Source organism: Sprattus sprattus (genome assembly GCF_963457725.1).
Source record: "Sprattus sprattus genome assembly, chromosome: 2".
NCBI lineage: Eukaryota > Metazoa > Chordata > Actinopteri > Clupeiformes > Clupeidae > Sprattus > Sprattus sprattus.
The window spans coordinates 2,496,196-2,517,593 of NC_137921.1; the positions used below are offsets into that span (position 1 = coordinate 2,496,196).

At 42.5% G+C, this 21,398-nt stretch overlaps 2 protein-coding genes across 2 annotated transcripts in view; both read left to right on the forward strand.

The window, feature by feature from the left end:
* Positions 1-21,398, forward strand: part of LOC308360946 (tripartite motif-containing protein 16-like) — a gene marked incomplete at both ends in the record, with an annotated part of 29,372 nt that overhangs the window by 91 nt on the left and 7,883 nt on the right. The window contains 3 exons of the mRNA XM_080833125.1: positions 1,899-1,930; positions 2,156-2,357; positions 21,199-21,294. Coding sequence (XP_080689251.1) covers positions 1,899-1,930; positions 2,156-2,357; positions 21,199-21,294 — 330 coding nt within the window. The remainder of the gene's footprint in view (positions 1-1,898; positions 1,931-2,155; positions 2,358-21,198; positions 21,295-21,398) is intronic.
* Positions 3,722-10,240, forward strand: LOC308360208 (stonustoxin subunit beta-like; the record flags this gene model as incomplete). The annotated part of the gene is made up of 2 exons (XM_080832001.1): positions 3,722-3,845; positions 9,675-10,240. 2 exons carry the CDS (start codon positions 3,722-3,724, stop codon positions 10,238-10,240), a joined length of 690 nt encoding a protein of 229 aa, XP_080688127.1.

Sequence of the window (21,398 nt, forward strand, 5' to 3'; positions counted from 1 at the left end):
ACAGGCCATACTTCCCAAAACAGTCCTGAACAGGGTCACCATTGTCTTGAAATGTTTATCAGCAATTAGTGAGCAGAATATTCTGATTGGCTCAGTGTCGATAAGTGGTTCATTTTCGATTGAAAAAGCATAGTGACGGAAATGTTGTATAAAAAGTAAGTGCACTTATTTTTGAAAGAGATGCTGAATAGACCTAATCAAACTTGATGGAAGTCTGCAAAATTGAATAAACTTCAGTTCATCACATTCAGTCGTCTGCCTTTCATTGAAGTAGCAACTTTAAGATTTGAAGAGATTAGTTTGGCTACAGTTTCTCATTCATCCTCTGTCTAGGGTTACATTTGTTTTATTTATTACCTCCGCCAGGAGGAAACAGTAGTTCATGATGGCTGTCATAGTTGGGTGGAGGAAACAGTAGTTCATTATGGCTGTCATAGTTGGGTGGAGGAAACATTGTCTTTTCCATTTTCCTTAAATGGCGTTCTAAACGGAAGTGCGGGAGGAGATGTAATGAATTTGCCACACCCCTCTCACATTATTCACCCACACCTCATTTAAACTCAGTTCTCCTCATCAGCACACACACACTTCATTTAAACTCAGTTCTCCTCATCAGCACACACACACACACACACACACTTCATTTAAACCCAGTTCTCCTCATCAGCACACACACACACACACACACACACACACACACACACACACACACACATTTCATTTAAACTCAGTTCTCCTCATCAGCACACACACACACACACACACACTTCATTTAAACTCAAATCTCCTCATCAGCACACACACACACACAAACACACACACACACACACACACACACACACACACACACACACACACACACACACACACACACACACCTCATTTAACCCTTCCAGCACTGAAGTGCCCCGTGGGGAACTTTGTGGTATTTTTAGATGCGTCCGGCATCTCTATAAGAGGGTATGTCCGTCCATCGGTCGGTCTGTCGGTCTGTCGGTCTGTCGGTCTGTCGGTCGGTCGGTCTGTCTGAAACGCATTCTTTCAATTGTAATTCCCTCCTGTGTCCACAAGGTGGCAGAGTTGAGTTGACGCATCTTGTTGTCCGCTCGGACTTGTTATAAATAGAATTTAAAATCTAAGCGAGTTTTTGTCCTACAAACATAAAACTAACACCCACAGCAACCTTGAACCCTTAACCTTTTAAATATATACAGTTTGAAACTAAAGTATAAATAATCACTTTGTAAGGAGGATATAACTAATCCCTTGCACATTTTGGGTTTTGACCCTCCCATTAGCAAATGACAACTATTCATATGATAAGGGCATGGTAATTCAGTGATCGCCATTGGTTCCTGATGAGTCAAGAAAACCTGTAGGGGGGGAGAGGACCACAAAGACATTCAAGGGCTATTACGTGCTGGCCATTGTCTTTGACCAAGGTGTCCCAGAATGTTCACACCTCTCTCATCAATATGAATTTTGGTCTAAGTGAAGAAAAGTGTCACTTTCTATATTACTTATAATTAGTATAGAAACCACACACACTTTTTGAATGCTAAACGCGCCGTTTTGGAGAAAACACCTTTGTTTACAAGGTTCAGAGTAAAAAAGAAAACTTCTTAAATATTTACAATGTGTTTTTGTACAAAGTCTGAGCACCTCTAAAACTAGATTTCATTTTAGTGTCTTTATATTTCATTATAATACAAAACTTTTGTTTTACTACATTCCTTTTACTCTCATTGTATTATTGCTGAGTTGTTCTAGAACATAATCATAAATGCCACTTTTGCCACATGGTTTTTAGTTAGATGAAATACACAAAAATATCAGGCATGTGTTACGACCACATGTGTTGTGTTCTTTGTTTGTCACTTTCCCTCCCTTTTCTGTAGCTCCGCCCATGTTGTGTTCCCCTGATGGCCAGGTGAGATCCACCGGGCCAGGTGATCAAGCAGCACTCAAAGACTCCAGTTTCCTGCTGCAGGGGAGAGGCTTTTTGCGCGGGGACTGCTGCTCTTGCTGCCTCTCAACCTGGGATTTTGTCATGTAGTGTTGTGTACTTGTTGTTAATAAATACCATGGATTTGGTACTTTTAAAAGGTGTTTTAGTACTTACTTGGGTCAGTGGTGGATTGTTTGTTCGCACCAGAGAGCCACTAAAGTTCGCTACTCGAAAACACTCAGTGATTGATGCCACAGACAAGCTACAGGAGAGGATCTGCTCTTGTCACAAGAAGGTTTTTGAAATATTTTGTCGAACCGATCAGAGTTGTATCTGCTATCTGTGTACGATGGACGAACATAAAGGCCATGACACAGTCTCAGCTGCAGCAGAACGGACAGACAAACAGGTCAGTACTGGAGCTACATATGTGTCCGACATTTCTATGAGGGCTTTTATACGTACTAACTGTGAATGTAATACTATAACTACAAGAACATTATCTCACCAGTCTTTAAGTCTGGCTGTTACCGCAATGACTTTGCGCATTAGAGAAAGGAAGAATCAGGAAATGTTTATTAGGTGCAAGGTCCAGTTTTGAGAAAAAACAGTGAAACATTAACCTGTCGGCTTCAAAGTGAACATGTTATTACCTCGTAAAATAATGCTCTGTTCTGTTCTTAAGGTTGAGAGCCAGCTTTGCCAAGTGTGTTTGCTGTTAAATACCAGAGCTCCTCTTGAACTTAGCTCATGGCTTTATCCTGATTTTCACTTGAAGATGATAGCGTCTACTTCAATGGTTCACTTAATCTTTTAAAAAGAATAAAATGTACTTAAAGGTTTTTGCTTATAAATGTTCAGTTGCCATGTGTGGTGTTTGATCATCATTGTTGTAAACAATCCACCAATGAAAAGAAGCTGTTTTTTAACCAGAGGCAGTTGGGGCAGACCCAGAGGAGATTCCAGCAGAGAATCCAGGGGAGAGAGAAGGAGCTGCAGGAGCTGAGGAAGGCTGTGGAGACTCTCAAGGTGAGAACTGACCACATAAGATAAAAGCTGGCAATCGCTTGTTATTGTGTTATGACTATTATGCTGCCGTCTCTACATGATACAGACCATCACAGAAAGACATGGTTTGGCAGGATTTGACCAAGAAGAGCCAGTCACACCAGAGTGAGTTTGCTCCTTCACTTACCTCTGTGTGTCTCCTGTCCCCCTCCTCTTTGTGTGTCTCCTAACAGAGCTCTGCACAGACAGCAGTGGAGGACAGTGAGAGGATCTTCACTGAGATAATCCACTCCATTCAGAGAAGGCGCTCTGAGGTGAAAGAGCTGATCAGAGCTAAGGAGAAGGCTGAGGTGAGTCGGGCTGAAGATCTCCTGAAGCGACTGGAGCAGGAGATTGCTGAGCTGAAGAGGAGAGATGCTGAGATGGAGCAGCTTTCACACACAGAAGATCACATCCATTTCCTCAAGGTAACAGAATTTGAAATAAAGCATCCATGTGGGTTTAGAGTAAAAATACATAATTTTTCATTTATATGATGAGGAAATTAAAAAGATTGTAATGTTTTACATGTCTAATATATTCACATACCTGAACACATGAATGCATATACACTAAACCAGCTGAACTCACCCATCATGTCTGCAGCCTTTGGGGAAACACAGACCTGGCTGAATATTCAGGTGGTCTGCCTCACCTTTTATGTATTTCTCTCTGTAGAATGTCCGGTCAATCAGAGACTCTCCTCGCTCTGAAGACTTACCCAGGATGACCTTCCACCAAAGCTTCTCTTTTGAGGCTGTGAAGGAATCTGCTTCTAGAATGGAGGACTACTTCCTCAGACAGGGAGAGTACTTCCTCGGGCAGGAAGTAGTCATGATATCTGCAGCAGGTAGATACAAATGTAGAATTGACTAAATAATGAGTTACTAATTTCACTGTTTTAAGAAGACGAGGTTAACTCCCACTTAATTTTGATGTATTTTTATGGATCTCTCAACAGTAACGAATATCAAGATCATCCAGTCTTCAGAATGTGAGTCTCTCTCGCTCTCTCTTTCTCTCTCTCTCTCTCTCTCTCTCTCTCCCTCTCTCTCTCTCTCTCTTTCACACGCGCACACACACACACACACACACACACACACACACACACACACACACAGTATAGTTTTTAATAGTTATTAGAACTCCACCATCACTTTCATAGTTATTACACTGATCAGTATTGTAGCCCTCTGAGTTCTAGTTTACTGAAGCCGTCTGATGAAGTATGTTGTTTTTTAATTTCATGTGTCTGTATTAGCATTTACACGTGACATTTCTGTCACGGACAATTTGTCGTTTGATGGCATGTGTGGTCACACAGCTAAGCATGAAACTATCTCTTAAGTGGCAGTGAGAAAGGAAAGAGGAAAAGGAAGGATGAGAAGTTTAGGGAGAAATTACCTAAGGTAACAAAATATTTCCAATCAAGAATTCATCCGTGGAAGTGGAAGAAATGTCTGATAATGTTTCAAGTTCATCTGAAAATGTTTCAAGTGCTGCTGAGCCAAGTTTAGCTAATGCTAGCAGCTACTACAGCACCAACTAGCCCTGCCTGCTTTGCTTCTACAAACGGCGAGTCATCGTGTAGCACAGCTCATAGTCTTATACAGATGTCTATGCCACAGCTGCCCATATCAGGGACACTGACACCTGCACTGACGACGCGCATGATACTGCCATGGTCATTATCACTGCTCAACCACAGCTGGATGATAACGAGAGCAGTGATGTCACTAATGCGAGTAACACCAATGGCATACAGTGATCAGTGAAGACCCAGAATTATGGCGTGACAAACCAGATAGAGAGAGAATTGAAATAGTTAAAGCAGGACCTGCACATATTCTGAACTTTCATTTGAAAACATCCATCAGAAGTATAAATAATTAATCAAATGTAACAAGTTACATTATTTTGATAAGGTAATCAGAAAGTAACACTACTATTACACTGCACTCAAAACCTCATCATTCAAATAATTTACAATTGTTAAGTTGTTAAAGTCAACTGTTCACAATAAATGTCAGTTTCACACAACATTGTTCATGTCGGACTACCGCCCCTGAGTGTCTCTCTGTGTTGGGATCCCAGATGTTGATCCTGAGCCTCCAGTCAGAAGTACACACAGTGATGAGACGCTACCACCATCAAGTAAGTCATTACTATTAGTTTACCACAGAACATTTAGCCTAGAGTTGTCTTGAAGCATAGAGCTGAATTTCATATTTGACTGTATTTCTTTGGTATTACAATATGAACTAAGCAATGCAACCCTAAACTATGATAAAATAGAGGATACAGCAACACATAACATATGCATTTAGCAATGCTTCATATTGTTTGTGATTGTAAAAAAAACTGTAAAGGAAAAATGTCTTAATCAACAACTACATTTGAAGATGCACATTTCAAAGCAAATGCTGTTCTGTACCACTTCTGTATCAGAATTAGAATCAGAATCAGAATCAGACATTTTTCCTTTACAGTTTTTTTTTACAATCACAAACAATATAAAGCATTGCTAATATATAGTATAGTATAGTATAGTATAGTATAGCATAGCATAGCATAGCATAGCATAGCATAGCATAGCATAGCATAGCATAGCATAGCAAAGCATAGCATAGCATAGCAAAGCATAGCATAGCATAGCATAGCATAGCATAGCATAGCATAGCATAGCAGAGCAGAGCAGAGCAGAGCAGAGCAGAGCAGAGCAGAGTAGAGTAGGTAACAAGGCTGCAAACAAACGACACAAAGCATAAAACTGAACACAATTTCTGCAAACAATGAGAATAATCTGTCTTATTTCAAGTGTATTCATTTTTCTGTCGAATACTGCATCTTACCATGAACAATGATCTAAATGTTGTCCAGTTTTGAAGTGAACTGTTTTGAGCCGAGTATCTAAATGTCTGCAAAATTGCTGTAGTTACACAGAGTGTTACTGGTGGTGAACATTGACTGAGACAGGTATCCATGAATTTAGGAAGGAGTGGTCATTGAATACATTTTGTATCAAAGCAATGAAAACTATCCAAGGTTTAGCTCCCTTGTGAATGTGTTTAGTGTTTTGAAAAAGTGTTCATGGTATCAGAATCAGAATTATTTTAATGGCCAAGTATATTCACACATACAGGAAATTAACTTGGTGAGGTCGGAGCATAGGACATAACACATAACATAACAACAAAATAGCATAAACAAGAACAAAAGACAAATGTTTTACAAGATAATAATACATGTTTTGGGCACATGAAGGGCAAGTTGCAGTTAATTGGAATATGTAAACCCAGAGTCAGTGTGATGCAGGGGGCTTGTTTGTGAGCCCCACTGCCATGGGCGAAAAACTGTTTTGGTCTTTATAGCCCGGAACCTTCTGCCAGATGGGAGTCTCTGAAATAGGTGGTGACAAGGATGTGAAGGATCAGCGATGATCTTCCCTGCTTTCTAGCTGGTGAAACAGGTCTAGGAGAGATGGCAGGTCGCAGCCGATGACCTTCTCTGCTGATTGAATGATCCGCTGCAGTCGGCTTTTTTCCTTTGCAGTAGAGGCAGCAAACCAGATGATTATTGATGTAGTGAGGATGGATTCAATGATGGCTGTGTAAAACTCCACCATCACTTTCATCGGCATGTTGAATTTCTTTAGCTGCCGAAGGAAGAACATCCTCTGCTGGGTAGGGTTGGGTACCGAGAACCGGTTCCAATATAGCACCGGTTCCGATACAACCGGTACATACCCGGACCAAAATGTCACACCTAAAAATGTAACGTTTGTTGGGTGGGACAACTTTATGGTAGGGGGGGGGGGGCACGTCTATGCTCGCAGAAGCTGATGTATGACATCACAGCATCTGTATATTCATCCAGACTGCTGGAAGAAGTTCTAAAAAGGTCCCAGTCTGTGTCATCCAGGCAGTCCCTTAGCTCCTCCACAGCTTCTCTGTTGTTCCAGTTTTTTGTAGTCCGCACAGCAGGTTAAGACATTTTAAGTTTTTGTCTGTTAGATCAGATGAATAAGAGTGTGGTCGGATAGCCCCAGAGCAGCGTGTGAAACTGCATGATAAGCCCTGCTGATGGTGCTGTAGCAGTGGTCCAAAGTATTCTCCTCCCTGGTCGGGCATTTGACTAACTGTTTGTATTTCGGGAGTTTGTGAGTGAGGTTGCCCTTATTAAAATCTCCAATGACAATAACCGGAGAATACGTATTCTCTCTCCTACTCTCCACTCCTAATATCTGATCAGTGAGTTGACGGTGAGCCTCTCGCACGTCAGCTTGCGGTGGGATGTAAACTCCAGCTAGAATAAAAGAAGTGAATTCACAGGGAGAGTAAAACGGTCTGCAGGTGATCAAAAATGATTCCAAGTCGGGAGAACAGGATTGTAAGATCACTTTCACTTTCACGTCACTGCACCAGCACTGGTTTATATAGAAACAAATACCACTATTGACACAAGTGTGAAAATGATTGTAGAAATCTTGGTCTCATTGAGATAATGAATTTATGAATGTATTCATATATTTATTAATGCCCTTCTTGCTCAGTTTAATGGGCTATAATGTGATGTTTTCTGTCTCAGTGTCTGAAGTCCAGGATGTTTTTCTTGAACCAGTGACCAGAGAGGAGTTCTTACAGTGTAAGTTTGACATAAAGACATGCAAGCTATCACACAGGTACACACAATGTGCACACAGAATCATGGGGGGCAATCAGAATCATGGCAGAATAAATCATTCACTTATCAAGATGAGCATGCTAGCATACATGTTGTAAATGAACACGATACATACAAACAAAACATGGTAAATACATGATACATACTGTAGCAGCAATTTCTATTTTACTGCCACTGGTGGCTGAGTTGGATTTTGGTTCTGACGTGTGTAGAAAAGATGAATAGAGGTGAGTCCAGTTGGTCTCTTTGACAGTTTATTGCAGAAAGGTGAATTACAAGTTGGTGGAAATAATATAAAAGACATTAAACGATACAAACGTCCTGGCACACGGTCAAACAACTGTTGCCTTCCTCAGCCACGTCCATATGCTCTGGCTGCTGGCTCTTAAGGCCTTTCCCCCTTGGGCTCCACCTTCAGCCTCTCAGGTCAAGTTCAGGTGTCCTCTAGATTGGGGTAAAAACACCTACGGCCATAGTGTCACTCACTCATTCTTACATACACACACATGCACGTACTCATAAAGAAAGATAGCATAAGAATTAACATAAAGGTTTTTGGCTCCTACACATACAAAATTGATAGTGGATAAGGTGGAGAGAGATCATTCAAGTATTGTAGAATCGCTCAGTGGGAATACTGTGTGTGTGTGTGTAGACCAGCTTAGTGGGTATGCAGTGTATTCGTAAGGTTACTATTGCAAGGGTAAGTAGAGTAATGGAAAATAAAATTATGTAGATGGTGGCTAATATTTACATTCCAGGTAAAAGTTGCTAGCACAGAGTATGGGGTAGAATAAGTGCATCTCACAGTGAAGAAAGTCTAGTTCATAGTCGAGTTCGGCTGCCAATATGTGTAAATGTACTTAATGAATATGGTGATCAGAATCAGAATCAGAATTAGGGTTTACACTTACCTGGAACTTGTTCTGGTGAGTAGGTGCATACAGTAAACATAAGAGTATACAAACACAATAAGTGCTACACATTACATAAGATATACAAACACAATAAGTACTACACATAACATAGAATATACAAACACAATAAGTACTACACATAACATAGAATATACAAACACAATAAGTACTACACATAACATAGAATATACAAACACAATAAGTACTACACATAACATAAGATATACACACACAATAAGTACTACACATAAGAACAAAGAGAACACAATACATAAGATACAAAATATAAACAATGTATATAGGGAAGTGGAAAGTGAAAAGTGGAGTGCAAAATGCAATATGGATGTTCAATGATGTTCAATGTGCAATGTAGTGTGTGTTAATGTAACACAGACTTGAGGTGGGGGGGGGGTCGGGAGAAGAGTCCAAGTCAGGTGGGGGTCTCGGGCCTTGTTAACGAGGCCAACTGCAGCTGGGAAAAAGCTGGTTTTGTGGCGTGAGGTTTTGGTCCTGATGGACCGCATCCTCCTGCAGGAGGGAAGTACCTTGAAGGGTTTATGACGCGGGTGGGAGGGGTCGGCAACAATCTTACAACAATCTTACACTCCTATAAATGAAGGACTCATATCATGCAAAGGAATCAAATGAAACAAACCCAAATACTTACACACACTCAACATCCCCTATTCATACAAAGGACTCCCTTCAGACAAACACACACTGTCTTTCACACACACACACACACACACATACACACACACACACACACTCAGACATAACCACACTCACCTTTGAACTTTTGAATACAGACATTCACACATGTACACCTGCACTAACATGTACAGAATCACACACACACAAAAACAAATCTCACTTATATGTGAAACATTCTCTCAGAGAGGAAATCAGAGAAATAAATCCCATCCCCCACACTCAAGGAATCATATCAAACAACCACACACCAAAACACACACACACACACACACACACACACACACACACACACACACACACACACACACACACACACACACTCCTAACACATAAAAATAACTTTGTCCTGTCTTCTCCTTCATCAGACTACTGTCACTTCACACTGGATCCAAACACAGCATACAGACAACTCCATCTGTCTGAGGGGAACAGGAGGGTGGAGATGAGAGCGGTCCCGATGAGACCTCCGCCGAGAGGAGGCCCGATGAGAGCGGTCCACTCAGATCCTGGTCATCCAGAGAGATTTGATGAGTATCCTCAGGTGCTGTGTAGAGAGGGCTTTTCTGGACGCTGCTACTGGGAGGTTGAGAGGAATGGGAGGGTTGATATATCAGTCTCATATAAAAGCATCAGCAGGAGAGCAGAGGATCATGAGTGGGGGTTTGGATATAATGCTAAGTCCTGGAGTCTGGACCTCACCACTAGCGGCAGCATCTCCTCTTTCAGACACAATGATGAAGAGACTGATCTCCCTCTAGTGCGCAGCTCCAGAATTGGAGTGTATGTGGATCACAGGGCAGGAACTCTGGCCTTCTACAGCATCTCTGACACAATGACCCTCCTGCACAGAGTCCAGACCACATTCACTCACGCACTCTACCCTGGGTTTGGGTTTGATTTTTGGCCTTCTGCATCACTGAAGCTGCTGTGACTGAAATATATAGATGCTGAATCCAGACTTCACCCAGCCTCTTGTGGTGGAAAATCTGTAAATTGAATCTTACTATCTGTGTGTATATTATTAACTACTCACAGCCAGAGATGGACACACTCCTACTCAAAGTCAGAGATTAACACACACTCATATTAGAGTCCTGAGCTGGCCACACACTCCTACTAACACCTACAGATGGACACACACAAACACACACTCACTCACATACATGCGCATACACATACACACACACACACACAGGCAGAAGTACAGAGGCAGACGCCCACGGACCCTGCTTGCGCACACACCCACACACACACATCCCGAGGAGTACGATAACATGGCGGCCTATGTCGACTACATACGACTCTCACAGTTTTTGTTCAATATGTGAAAAATGATAATATTATATTAATCAATAGAATGTTCATAATAAGCACCATGATATGGGTGTAACATATCATGAGATACTACAGTGATAAATGATTGCAAAAGTCTTTAAAATTAATATGTTAGACTTTGAAAACGCTGGTCGCAATAGGCCGCAGTACTTCTCCTCTAGAGGTCTCTGGGGAGTACTGATAAGACCCACTCCAGTGTCATAGAGAGTTCACTCTTGCAGGTGCACATGCTGTCTATTCAGCAGAAACGTAGAAAGTTCTACAGTATATAAGCCATTGCAAATCTTTGTATCAGGAGCACTGTCTGCAGACATGCTCAGGTTTGTGATGTTGGTATTGCACTGACTGAATAAACTTCTTGATTCACACTCTGCCGGTCAGCTGGACTTTGTGAGTATTTTCACCACAAGTAACAAGAACTTAGAGTTTTAACCAGATCAGAAAGCTGTATATTTTTCCTACTTTTAAACTATAAATCTGACACAACACTCTCTACCCTGGGTTTAGGATTAGACATAAGATCACCAGTGAAGCTGTTGTGACACTGGGGTAGAGCACTGGGGTGAGCCCACGTATTGGCAGGTGTACCACCCTGGTGTGGTGGTGGTCTGGGAAGAAAACAATGCTCTGCAGACCACATCTGAGGCCAAACTTAGAATTTATTTACAACCCAAAGTATTAAAGATAAATTAAATGCAAATAAAAACAAAAAGAAAAAAATTGTGTTTGGAGGTAATGATCAGTCCTGGAGTCTGGCCCTCAGCAGCAGCAACAGCTCTTGTATCTCTCATAATAATAATCACACTACACTCCCTCTAGTGGCCAGCTCCAGAATAGGAGTGTATGTGGATCACAGGGCAGGAACTCTGGCCTTCTACAGCATCTCTGACACAATGAGCCTCCTGCACAGAGTCCAGACCACATTCACTCACACACTCTACCCTGGGTTTAGGCTTTATGATTCTGGATCATCAGTGAAGCTGCTGTGACTGACATGTCTAGATGCTGTTAGCACATACATCTCACACATCACATCATTTAACACATCACTCACACCTAAGGATCTAGCAGCTGGGCCTGATAATCTCTGATCTTGGGAACAACAACAGTCTGAAGCCAATCCCCCATCTCTGGACCCCAGCTTTTACAATATCTGTACCTCTAGACCTCTGCTGTAACCAGGGGCGGAGATCCCATTTCATTGCAGGGGGGGACAATACATGGGAACATTTCAGAGAGTAATTCCGGGGGGGGGGGGGGGGGGACATGAAAAAAATGAATATCACGAGAGCTAGCATAATTTAGCTGCTAACCGAATTCTCTAATAACAGTGACAAACATAAATTCATCGTCAGTTTTAAATTCCCTAAACGACAATACATGTCCTAACACGAAATATCTACTCACAGACAAATCATTTTGAAAGACCAGCGCAAACCAAGGCTCTTCAAGGAGGAATTCAGCTGCATGCAAATTAACATCTTCTCTAGTGCCCTGCGCAGCCGTGTGGAGTCCATGAGCCGTCCATTGAGTTAAAGCTAATAAAATCAGATCATGTTCCCATGATAATCTCAACAATCTCCGCTGGGTTACAAGCAGGATTCCAATCAATACATATAGCACTTGTTATATGCTCACAGCTCACTAATGGTGTGTCAAACTTACTCTCATTAATCCAGCCTACTGATTTTAGCTTAGCCTTAGCCAAATTCTTTTTATTCAGACTTTACATAACTTTCATGACCAGAAATCGGAGCAAAGCCTCATGGGAAATGCCTTTATCAAGTGAACGTAGGGAGATGACTTTCAGAGAGAGAGAGAGAGCAGGTGAAGCGGACCTGATGGAAACAATGAATGTCGACATATTCTTGTATTTATTATTATTTTATTTGTTTAAATCCCAGGAAGTCTGTAGAATTGAACCAGAAACGTGCACATGCGTAGAACCTATTCAGTCTGGTTGGTCTGAAATAAAACATTGAAAAAGCACGGAGGTGAGACACTCACTACCTTTGCCTCAATGATGGGGGCGTGCGATAGCCCACCGATCGGGTTAGCTGTAGCCCCGCCCTTTGGAAACAGCATGTGAACCGAACCACTTTGAGGAATAGGGGGATCAAGGTTTTTCAACAGATAAAAAGCACATTATTTTTCGTTTATAATAAGCACCGCTTGTGTCCACGTGTGTTTGTTTCATATTACTATTATTATTAATTTTTTTCAATTTTGTTTGGGGGGGACAACTTTATGCGAGGGGGGGACGTGTCCCCCTGTGATCTCCGCCTATGGCTGTAACACATGTAGTATCACGACAGCAGACATTAGACATTGTGTGTGAAAGGTTTTGATGAGCTCTGTGTTGCATAACCTCACTCTCCCAAGTGTTTAGTCCCTCTGTTATTGCATACATGTTCTGATATCTGGTTTTATATGACAACCACAATATTATGTATTCATCCAACAATTGACCCCCAATGAAATGTGTTCCTTGTTTTCTTTATTAATACCATTGGAATGAGACATGTGTGTGTGTGTGTGAGTGTGTGTAATGAGACCAGTTTGATTTGAAATGTTTCTGGTGCAGAACAATTAATAAAGAGTTATAGACTGGCATTCAATATACTCTTTTTCTTGGTGTGTGCAGTGTTGGGAAAGTTCACTTTCAGCATGAACTAGTTCAGTTCATAGTTCACAAATTTTAAAATGAACTAGTTCAGTTCATAGTTCATAATTCTAAATTTTTAACTAAGTTCACAGCTCCAAAAAATGAACTAGTTCAGTTATTTTTTTCAATATGTTGCGAGCTAATAAAAAAATCGAAATCTCTATATGTCTGCAATACCGCTTTCGGCCTCTACACAACTTGGCGCTCTTACACTTGCCAGGCATTCAGTTAAAGAGAGCAAACGCAGCGATTGGAAACAGGACTGTTATGTGTTTTTCGCTTGGAAGTCTCTAGAAATCTGGCACCTTATTGAACGAAATTTAAAAGAGTGAACGTGCCGTTCACAGACACCAGAATGAACGAGTTCAAAGTATCGTTCATCAGGCAATAATACAGAACGTTCAGTTCACGTTCACCAAAATTATGAACGAGTTCATGAACTTTCGTTCAATGAACGCGTTCAGGAACAACACTGGGTGTGTGTGTGTGTGTGTGTGTGTGTCAGTGATTTATATAGTAGCTATTTTTGTTAAATGCATTGAAATTCCCTTGTCTGGGCAAAATGAAAAGTCATTGTGGACTTTCTCGAAATTCAGTGGTGTGATGAACATGGAGCAGTTTTGGAAAAACAATTGTCATGTAAGGTCAAGCAGAGAGGCCTGTGATTAGAGACCAGTGTCATGTAAGGTCAAGCAGAGAGGCCTGTTTTTAGAGACCAGTGTCATGTAAGGTCAAGCAGAGAGGCCTGTGTGCAGAGACCAGTGTCATGTAAGGTCAAGCAGAGAGGCCTGTTTTTAGAGACCAGTGTCATGTAAGGTCAAGCAGAGAGGCCTGTTTTTAGAGACCAGTGTCATGTAAGGTCAAGCAGAGAGGCCTGTTTTTAGAGACCAGTGTCATGTAAGGTCAAGCAGAGAGGCCTGTTTTTAGAGACGAGTGTCATGTAAGGTCAAGCAGAGAGGCCTGTTTTTAGAGACCAGTGTCATGTAAGGTCAAGCAGAGAGGCCTGTTTTTAGAGACCAGTGTCATGTAAGGTCAAGCAGAGAGGCCTGTTTTTAGAGACCAGTGTCATGTAAGGTCAAGCAGAGAGGCCTGTGTGCAGAGACCAGTGTCATGTAAGGTCAAGCAGAGAGGCCTGTTTTTAGAGACCAGTGTCATGTAAGGTCAAGCAGAGAGGCCTGTTTTTAGAGACCAGTGTCATGTAAGGTCAAGCAGAGAGGCCTGTGTGCAGAGACCAGTGTCATGTAAGGTCAAGCAGAGAGGCCTGTGTGTATAGACCAGTGTCATGTAAGGTCAAGCAGAGAGGCCTGTTTTTAGAGACCAGTGTCATGTAAGGTCAAGCAGAGAGGCCTGTTTTTAGAGACCAGTGTTATGTAAGGTCAAGCAGAGAGGCCTGTTTTTAGAGACCACTGTCATGTAAGGTCAAGCAGAGAGGCCTATTTTTAGAGACCAGTGTCATGTAAGGTCAAGCAGAGAGGCCTGTGTGCAGAGACGAGTGTCACACACACACAAACACACACACACACACACACACACACACACACACACACACACACACACACACACACACACTTTCCTGTCTGTCATGTGACCAGTGTAATGTAACGACTGACTTGCACACCAGTCACACTTCACCTTCAAGCACAGACGGCCTTAATGGTTGCCTTGGTAACGGTGTTTATTTACCCTTTAACCTCTGAGGCCTGGGCACATCACTTCCTGTACGACATGTACTATGGTGATCTGGTGTGGTGGCATTTAGCCACACCGAACACAGACCTAATCGCCATGACAACCACTGGGGGTTTAGGGTTCTAGCTTGACCTTTGACCCTGGTTGATCAGTGCTGCCATGACAACTATCCAAGGCCTTACTGTCAGCTGCCCAGTGAACAGGTTTACACTGGAAGGAGCGTCTGAGTGTTTGTGTGTGTGTGTGTGTGTGTGTGTATGTGTGTGTGTGTGTGTGTGTGTGTGTGTGTGTGTGTGTTTGTGTGTGTGTGTGTGTGTGTGTGTGTGTGTGTGTGTGTGTGTGTGTGTGTATGTGTGTGTGTGTGTGTGTGTGTGTGTGTGTGTGTGTGTGTGTGTGTTTGTGTGTGTGTGTGTGTGTATCCTGTTGCTCTGCCATCCAGGCAGTCTCCCCATGATCCTCCCCACTCTCTCTCTCTTCCTGTAGTTCTGTTAGCCTTATCCTCTCTAGACCCAGTACTGATTACATCATCTGGACCCAGTACTGATTACATCATCTGGACCCAGTACTGATTACATCATCTGGACCCAGTACTGATAACATCATCTGGACCCAGTACTGATTACATCATCTGGACCCAGTTCTTGTACACTAGGAGCTGGACCCGGTACTGATGTGATGTGGACCCGGTTGGTCCAGTCCTGAGTCCTTCTGTCAGGGCTCCTCTGACTCACCCCAGGCACCCACCACTAGCCAATCACACGGCCACAACGCTGTCATGTGACTATGACATGTGACCTTACCCATGATGCCCCTCTGTGTGCTTCTGATACATCACGTGACCTCTGTGATGAAATACTAGTATTAAACATGAACTATATTCTGAAAAATTGTTCTGAGAATACCTGAATATGAATAAAACTATTGCCAAATAAAAAAACCTGTATATAAAAATATTGTCTGACTGCAGTCTGTTCATAGTTGTAAAATATATTTGAGTATAAAATATTTGACTGTTCTAAAATGTGTGTTGTTCATAGTGTACTGTGCTAATCACAGGAAGGCTGTAATGCTACAGGTAGCACATATAGCATTAGCATCTTCATAGTGTACCGTGTGTACTGTGCTAATCACAGGAAGGCTAAGATGCTACAGGTAGCACACATAGCATTAGCATCTTCATAGTGTACAGTGCGTACTGTGCTAATCACAGGAAGGCTAAGATGCTACAGGTAGCAGAAATAACATTAGCATCTTCATAGTGTACCGTGTGGACTGTGCTAATCACAGGAAGGCTAAGATGCTACAGGTAGCACACATAGCATTAGCATCTTCATAGTGTACCGTGTGTATTGTGTACTAATCAAAGGAAGGCTGTGATGCTACAGGTAACACACATAGCATTAGCATCTTCATAGTGTACTGTGTTTACTGTTCTAATCACAGGAAGGCTGTAATGCTACAGGTAGCACACATAGCATTAGCATCTTCATAGTGTACCATGTGTACTGTGCTAATCACAGGAAGGCTGTAATGCTACAGGTAGCAAACATAGCAATAGCATCTTCATAGTGTACCATGTGTACTGTGCTAATCACAGGAAGGCTGTAATGCTACAGGTAGCACACATAGCATTAGCATCTTTATAGGGATAGTTCACCCTTAAACTAAAACATATTTTAATGGTTTAAAGATACTTTGACATTTACGCCTGACTGTGCAAATCACATCCTGTGTAATGTGTCCAAAAAGGTGCCAGATATGTGGGGATACACTGGCTCTCCACCACAGCTATGGTGCCGACTGGAAATGGCATCATGGGTTTTGGTTAGACATTGGAATCTGGAAGACTGTTGGTTTGTGTGTGTGAACTTGAACTGGAGCCAATTAAATAAAAATATATATACCTGCTGAGAAAACTAAACTCTAGCAGCATGGCAAACACTGTCATTATGTTCAACTTTGCTATACCACTGTAACTATGTCTGTCTGATCCTGGATCAGCCCAGTGTGTCTTCTCGACCTCTGATTCATATGGTCTCTACCACTGTAATTCTGATCCTCTACTTGTGTCATCCCCAATGACCTGTACCCATCTCAGGGATACCTCTTAAGCACTTTAGAGTATTTTTCTGTAAATGCATTTCTGTGCAATAAAAACTTTCGATTTGTACCAGATCTAATCCCTCGGATCATCTGTCCTCCTCACTGCTCACCACTAGCTGTATCATTGTGACTGTGTGTGTGTGTGTGTGTCCTCCTCACACTGTTGGTGTGTGCTTGTGTGTGTGTGTGTGTGAACTTGAACTGGAGCCAATGAAATAAAATATAGCGACACCTGCTGAGAAAACTAAACTCTAGCAGCAAGGCAGGTCAGCGTTAGCACGTACTGGTTTACCGCTGGTTCATGCTGGAAGACCAATCCACTCTACTGTAACCTTGGTAACCAATCCACCCTACTGTAAGCATGGTAACCAATCCACCCTACTGTAACCTTGGTAACCAATCCACCCTACTGTAACCTTGGTAACCAATCCACCCTACTGTAACCTTGGTAACCAATCCACTCTACTGTAACCTTGGTAACCAATCCACCCTACTGTAACCTTGGTAACCAATCCACCCTACTGTAACCTTGGTAACCAATCCACCCTACTGTAACCTTGGTAACCAATCTACCGTACTGTAACCTTGGTAACCAATCCACTCTACTGTAACCTTGGTAACCAATCCACCCTACTGTAACCTTGATAACCAATCCACCCTACTGTAACCTTGGTAACCAATCTACCCTACTGTAACCTTGGTAACCAATACACCCTACTGTAACCTTGGTAACCAATCCACCCTATTGTAACCTTGGTAACCAATCCACCCTAGTGTAACCTTGGTAACCAATCCACCCTATTGTAAGCATGGTAACCAATCCACCCTACTGAAAGCATGGTAACCAATCCACCCTACTGTACCCTTTGTGATGTTGTCACTGTAATGTGTATGTCTGGAAGAACAGGTTACGGTGCAAACCCATGACTGCGTAACGATACGCTTCCAACGCCTCGAGTGGGCGTGTTGTAGCCTGTGGAAATAGCATAACAGACTGGACTAGTGAGCTAGTTAGCTGGCTAGCCAGCTAGTGGGCTCTCTAAAACTGTCATTATGTTCAAATAAGCCCAGGATTAATAATTCATGCTTTTAGACGTTTGAATAAAGACAGACTTGAACACACACACTCAACATAAACAGAATCACACACACAAAAATAAATCTCACTTATATGTGAAATAAATCCCCCGCATGAAAGGAATCATATCAAACAACAACATACACACACACACACACACACACACACACACACACACACACACACACAAATACGTAAGTTTGTCCTGTCCTCTCCTCCATCAGACTCCTGTCACTTCACACTTAATCCAAACACAGCACACAGAGACCTCCATCTGTCTGAGGGGAACAGGAGGGTGGAGTGGAGAGCTGAGCTCCAGTCATATCCTGATCATCCCGAGAGATTTGATGGGTATTCTCAGGTGCTGTGTAGAAAGGGTATGTCTGGACGCTGCTACTGAGGTTGAGTGGATATGAAAGAATCAGCAGGAGAGGAGGGGGTAATGAGTGTTGGTTTGGATGTAATGATCAGTCCTGGAGTTCCTGGTTGTAGGCATGATGTATATGACTGAGCAGCCAATAGACTTGCCAGGTGTGTAGTACTAAAGTAGTCACTCCCCTTCCTCCTCCTCCTCCTCCTCTTCCTCCCCCCTCATCTTCCTCATCCTCCTCTTCCTCCCCCTCCTCTTCCTCCCCCTTCTCTTCCTTCTCATCCTCTTTCTCTCTACCTTCCTGTTGAAACACTATAGAGATGGGGAATGATGCTGTTTCTACTGTGTGTTGGTGTCAATGCCTCACTATAGAGATGGGGAATGATGCTGTTTCTACTGTGTGTTGGTGTCAATGCCTCACTATAGAGATGGGGAATGATGCTGTTTCTACTGTGTGTTGGTGTCAATGCCTCACTATAGAGATGGGGAATGATGCTGTTTCTACTGTGTGTTGGTGTCAATGCCTCACTATAGAGATGGGGAATGATGCTGTTTCTACTGTGTGTTGGTGTCAATGCCTCACTATAGAGATGGGGAATGATGCTGTTTCTACTGTGTGTTGGTGTCAATGCCTCACTATAGAGATGGGGAATGATGCTGTTTCTACTGTGTGTTGGTGTCAATGCCTCACTATAGAGATGGGGAATGATGCTGTTTCTACTGTGTGTTGGTGTCAATGCCTCACTATAGAGATGGGGAATGATGCTGTTTCTACTGTGTGTTGGTGTCAATGCCTCACTATAGAGATGGGGAATGATGCTGTTTCTACTGTGTGTTGGTGTCAATGCCTCACTATAGAGATGGGGAATGATGCTGTTTCTACTGTGTGTTGGTGTCAATGCCTCACTATAGAGATGGGGAATGATGCTGTTTCTACTGTGTGTTGGTGTCAATGCCTCACTATAGAGATGGGGAATGATGCTGTTTCTACTGTGTGTTGGTGTCAATGCCTCACTATAGAGATGGGGAATGATGCTGTTTCTACTGTGTGTTGGTGTCAATGCCTCACTATAGAGATGGGGAATGATGCTGTTTCTACTGTGTGTTGGTGTCAATGCCTCACTATAGAGATGGGGAATGATGCTGTTTCTACTGTGTGTTGGTGTCAATGCCTCACTATAGAGATGGGGAATGATGCTGTTTCTACTGTGTGTTGGTGTCAATGCCTCACTATAGAGATGGGGAATGATGCTGTTTCTACTGTGTGTTGGTGTCAATGCCTCACTATAGAGATGGGGAATGATGATGTTTTTACTGTGTGTTGGTGTCAATGCCTTACTATTTCAAATTAAAGCTGCTAAATGATTTAAAGACACAATTGCACATCCAAACAGCCAGTTCTCAGGCCCACTGCAGATGAAGTTCTCTCATGAACACCATGTCACACCAAGCACTGGGTTGATTCTTCAGGTATACCAGCTATACACTCCCTCTCTCTCTCCCTCCCTCTTCCTATCTCTCTCTTTCTCACTCACCCACACACTCACAAAGACGCACAATCTCAAATAATCTGACTGACTCCTCCTCAACAGTGTGACAACAACATCTCTGCCAATCCTCCTTACAATAAAACACATGAACCAGGAACTGAACTCTCACACTGTTATCTCCCTGTGTGTGATCGTGGCTGTGAGAAATGGCGGAAGCTTCGACCCAAAGAGAGGATTCTTTCACTTGTTCAGTTTGTCTGGATCTATTAAAGGATCCAGTAACTGTTCCATGTGGACACACTTATTGTCTGGGCTGTATTAGTGGTTACTGGGATCAGGAAGATGGTAAAGGCATCTACAGCTGCCCCCAGTGCAGACAGACATTTAGGCCAAGACCTGTTATCAGTAGAAACATTCTGATTGCTGAAATGGTGGAGGAATTAAGGAAGACCAGAATCCAAACTGATGTTCCTGCTCACTGCCATGCTGGACCTGGGGATCCAGAGGAGAGGATCTGCTCTCGTCACAAGAAGGTTTTTGAAATATTTTGTTTAACCGATCAGAGTTGTATCTGCTATCCGTGTACGATGGACGAACATAAAGGCCATGACACAGTCTCAGCTGCAGCAGAACGGACAGACAAACAGGTCAGTACTGGAGCTACATGTGTGTCCGACATTTCTACGAGGGCTCTTATACGTAGTTACTGTGAATGTAATACTATAACTAAAAGAACATTATCTCACCAGTCTTTAAGTATGGCAGTTTCCACAATGACTTTGCACATTAGAGAAAGGACAAATGTTTGTTAGGTGCCAGGTCCAGTGTTGAGTAGAAACGAGTGAAACATTAACCTGTCGGCTTCAAAGTGAACATAATCTTACCTCGTAAAATAATGTTCTGTTCTGGTCTAAATTTTGTGAGACAGTTTGCCTCAAGTATTTTTGCTGTTAAATATCAGTATCCCTCTTAGCTCATGGCTCGATCCTGATTTTCACTTGAAGATGATAGCGACTGCTTCAATGTGTGATTTAATCAAATGTACTTAAAAAAATGTGCTTATAAATGTCCAGTTGTCATGTGTGATGTTTGATCATCATTGTTGTGAACAATCCACCGATAATATGGTGAAAAGACGCTGCTTTTGATTTTTAAACAGAGGCAGTTGGGGCAGACCCAGAGGAGATTCCAGCAGAGAATCCAGGAGAGAGAGAAGGAGCTGCAGGAGCTGAGGAAGGCTGTGGAGACTCTCAAGGTGAGAACTGACCACATAAGACAACAGCTGGCAATCGCTGGTTATTGTGTTATGACCATTATGCTGCCACCTCTACATGATAAAGACCATCACAGAAAGACATG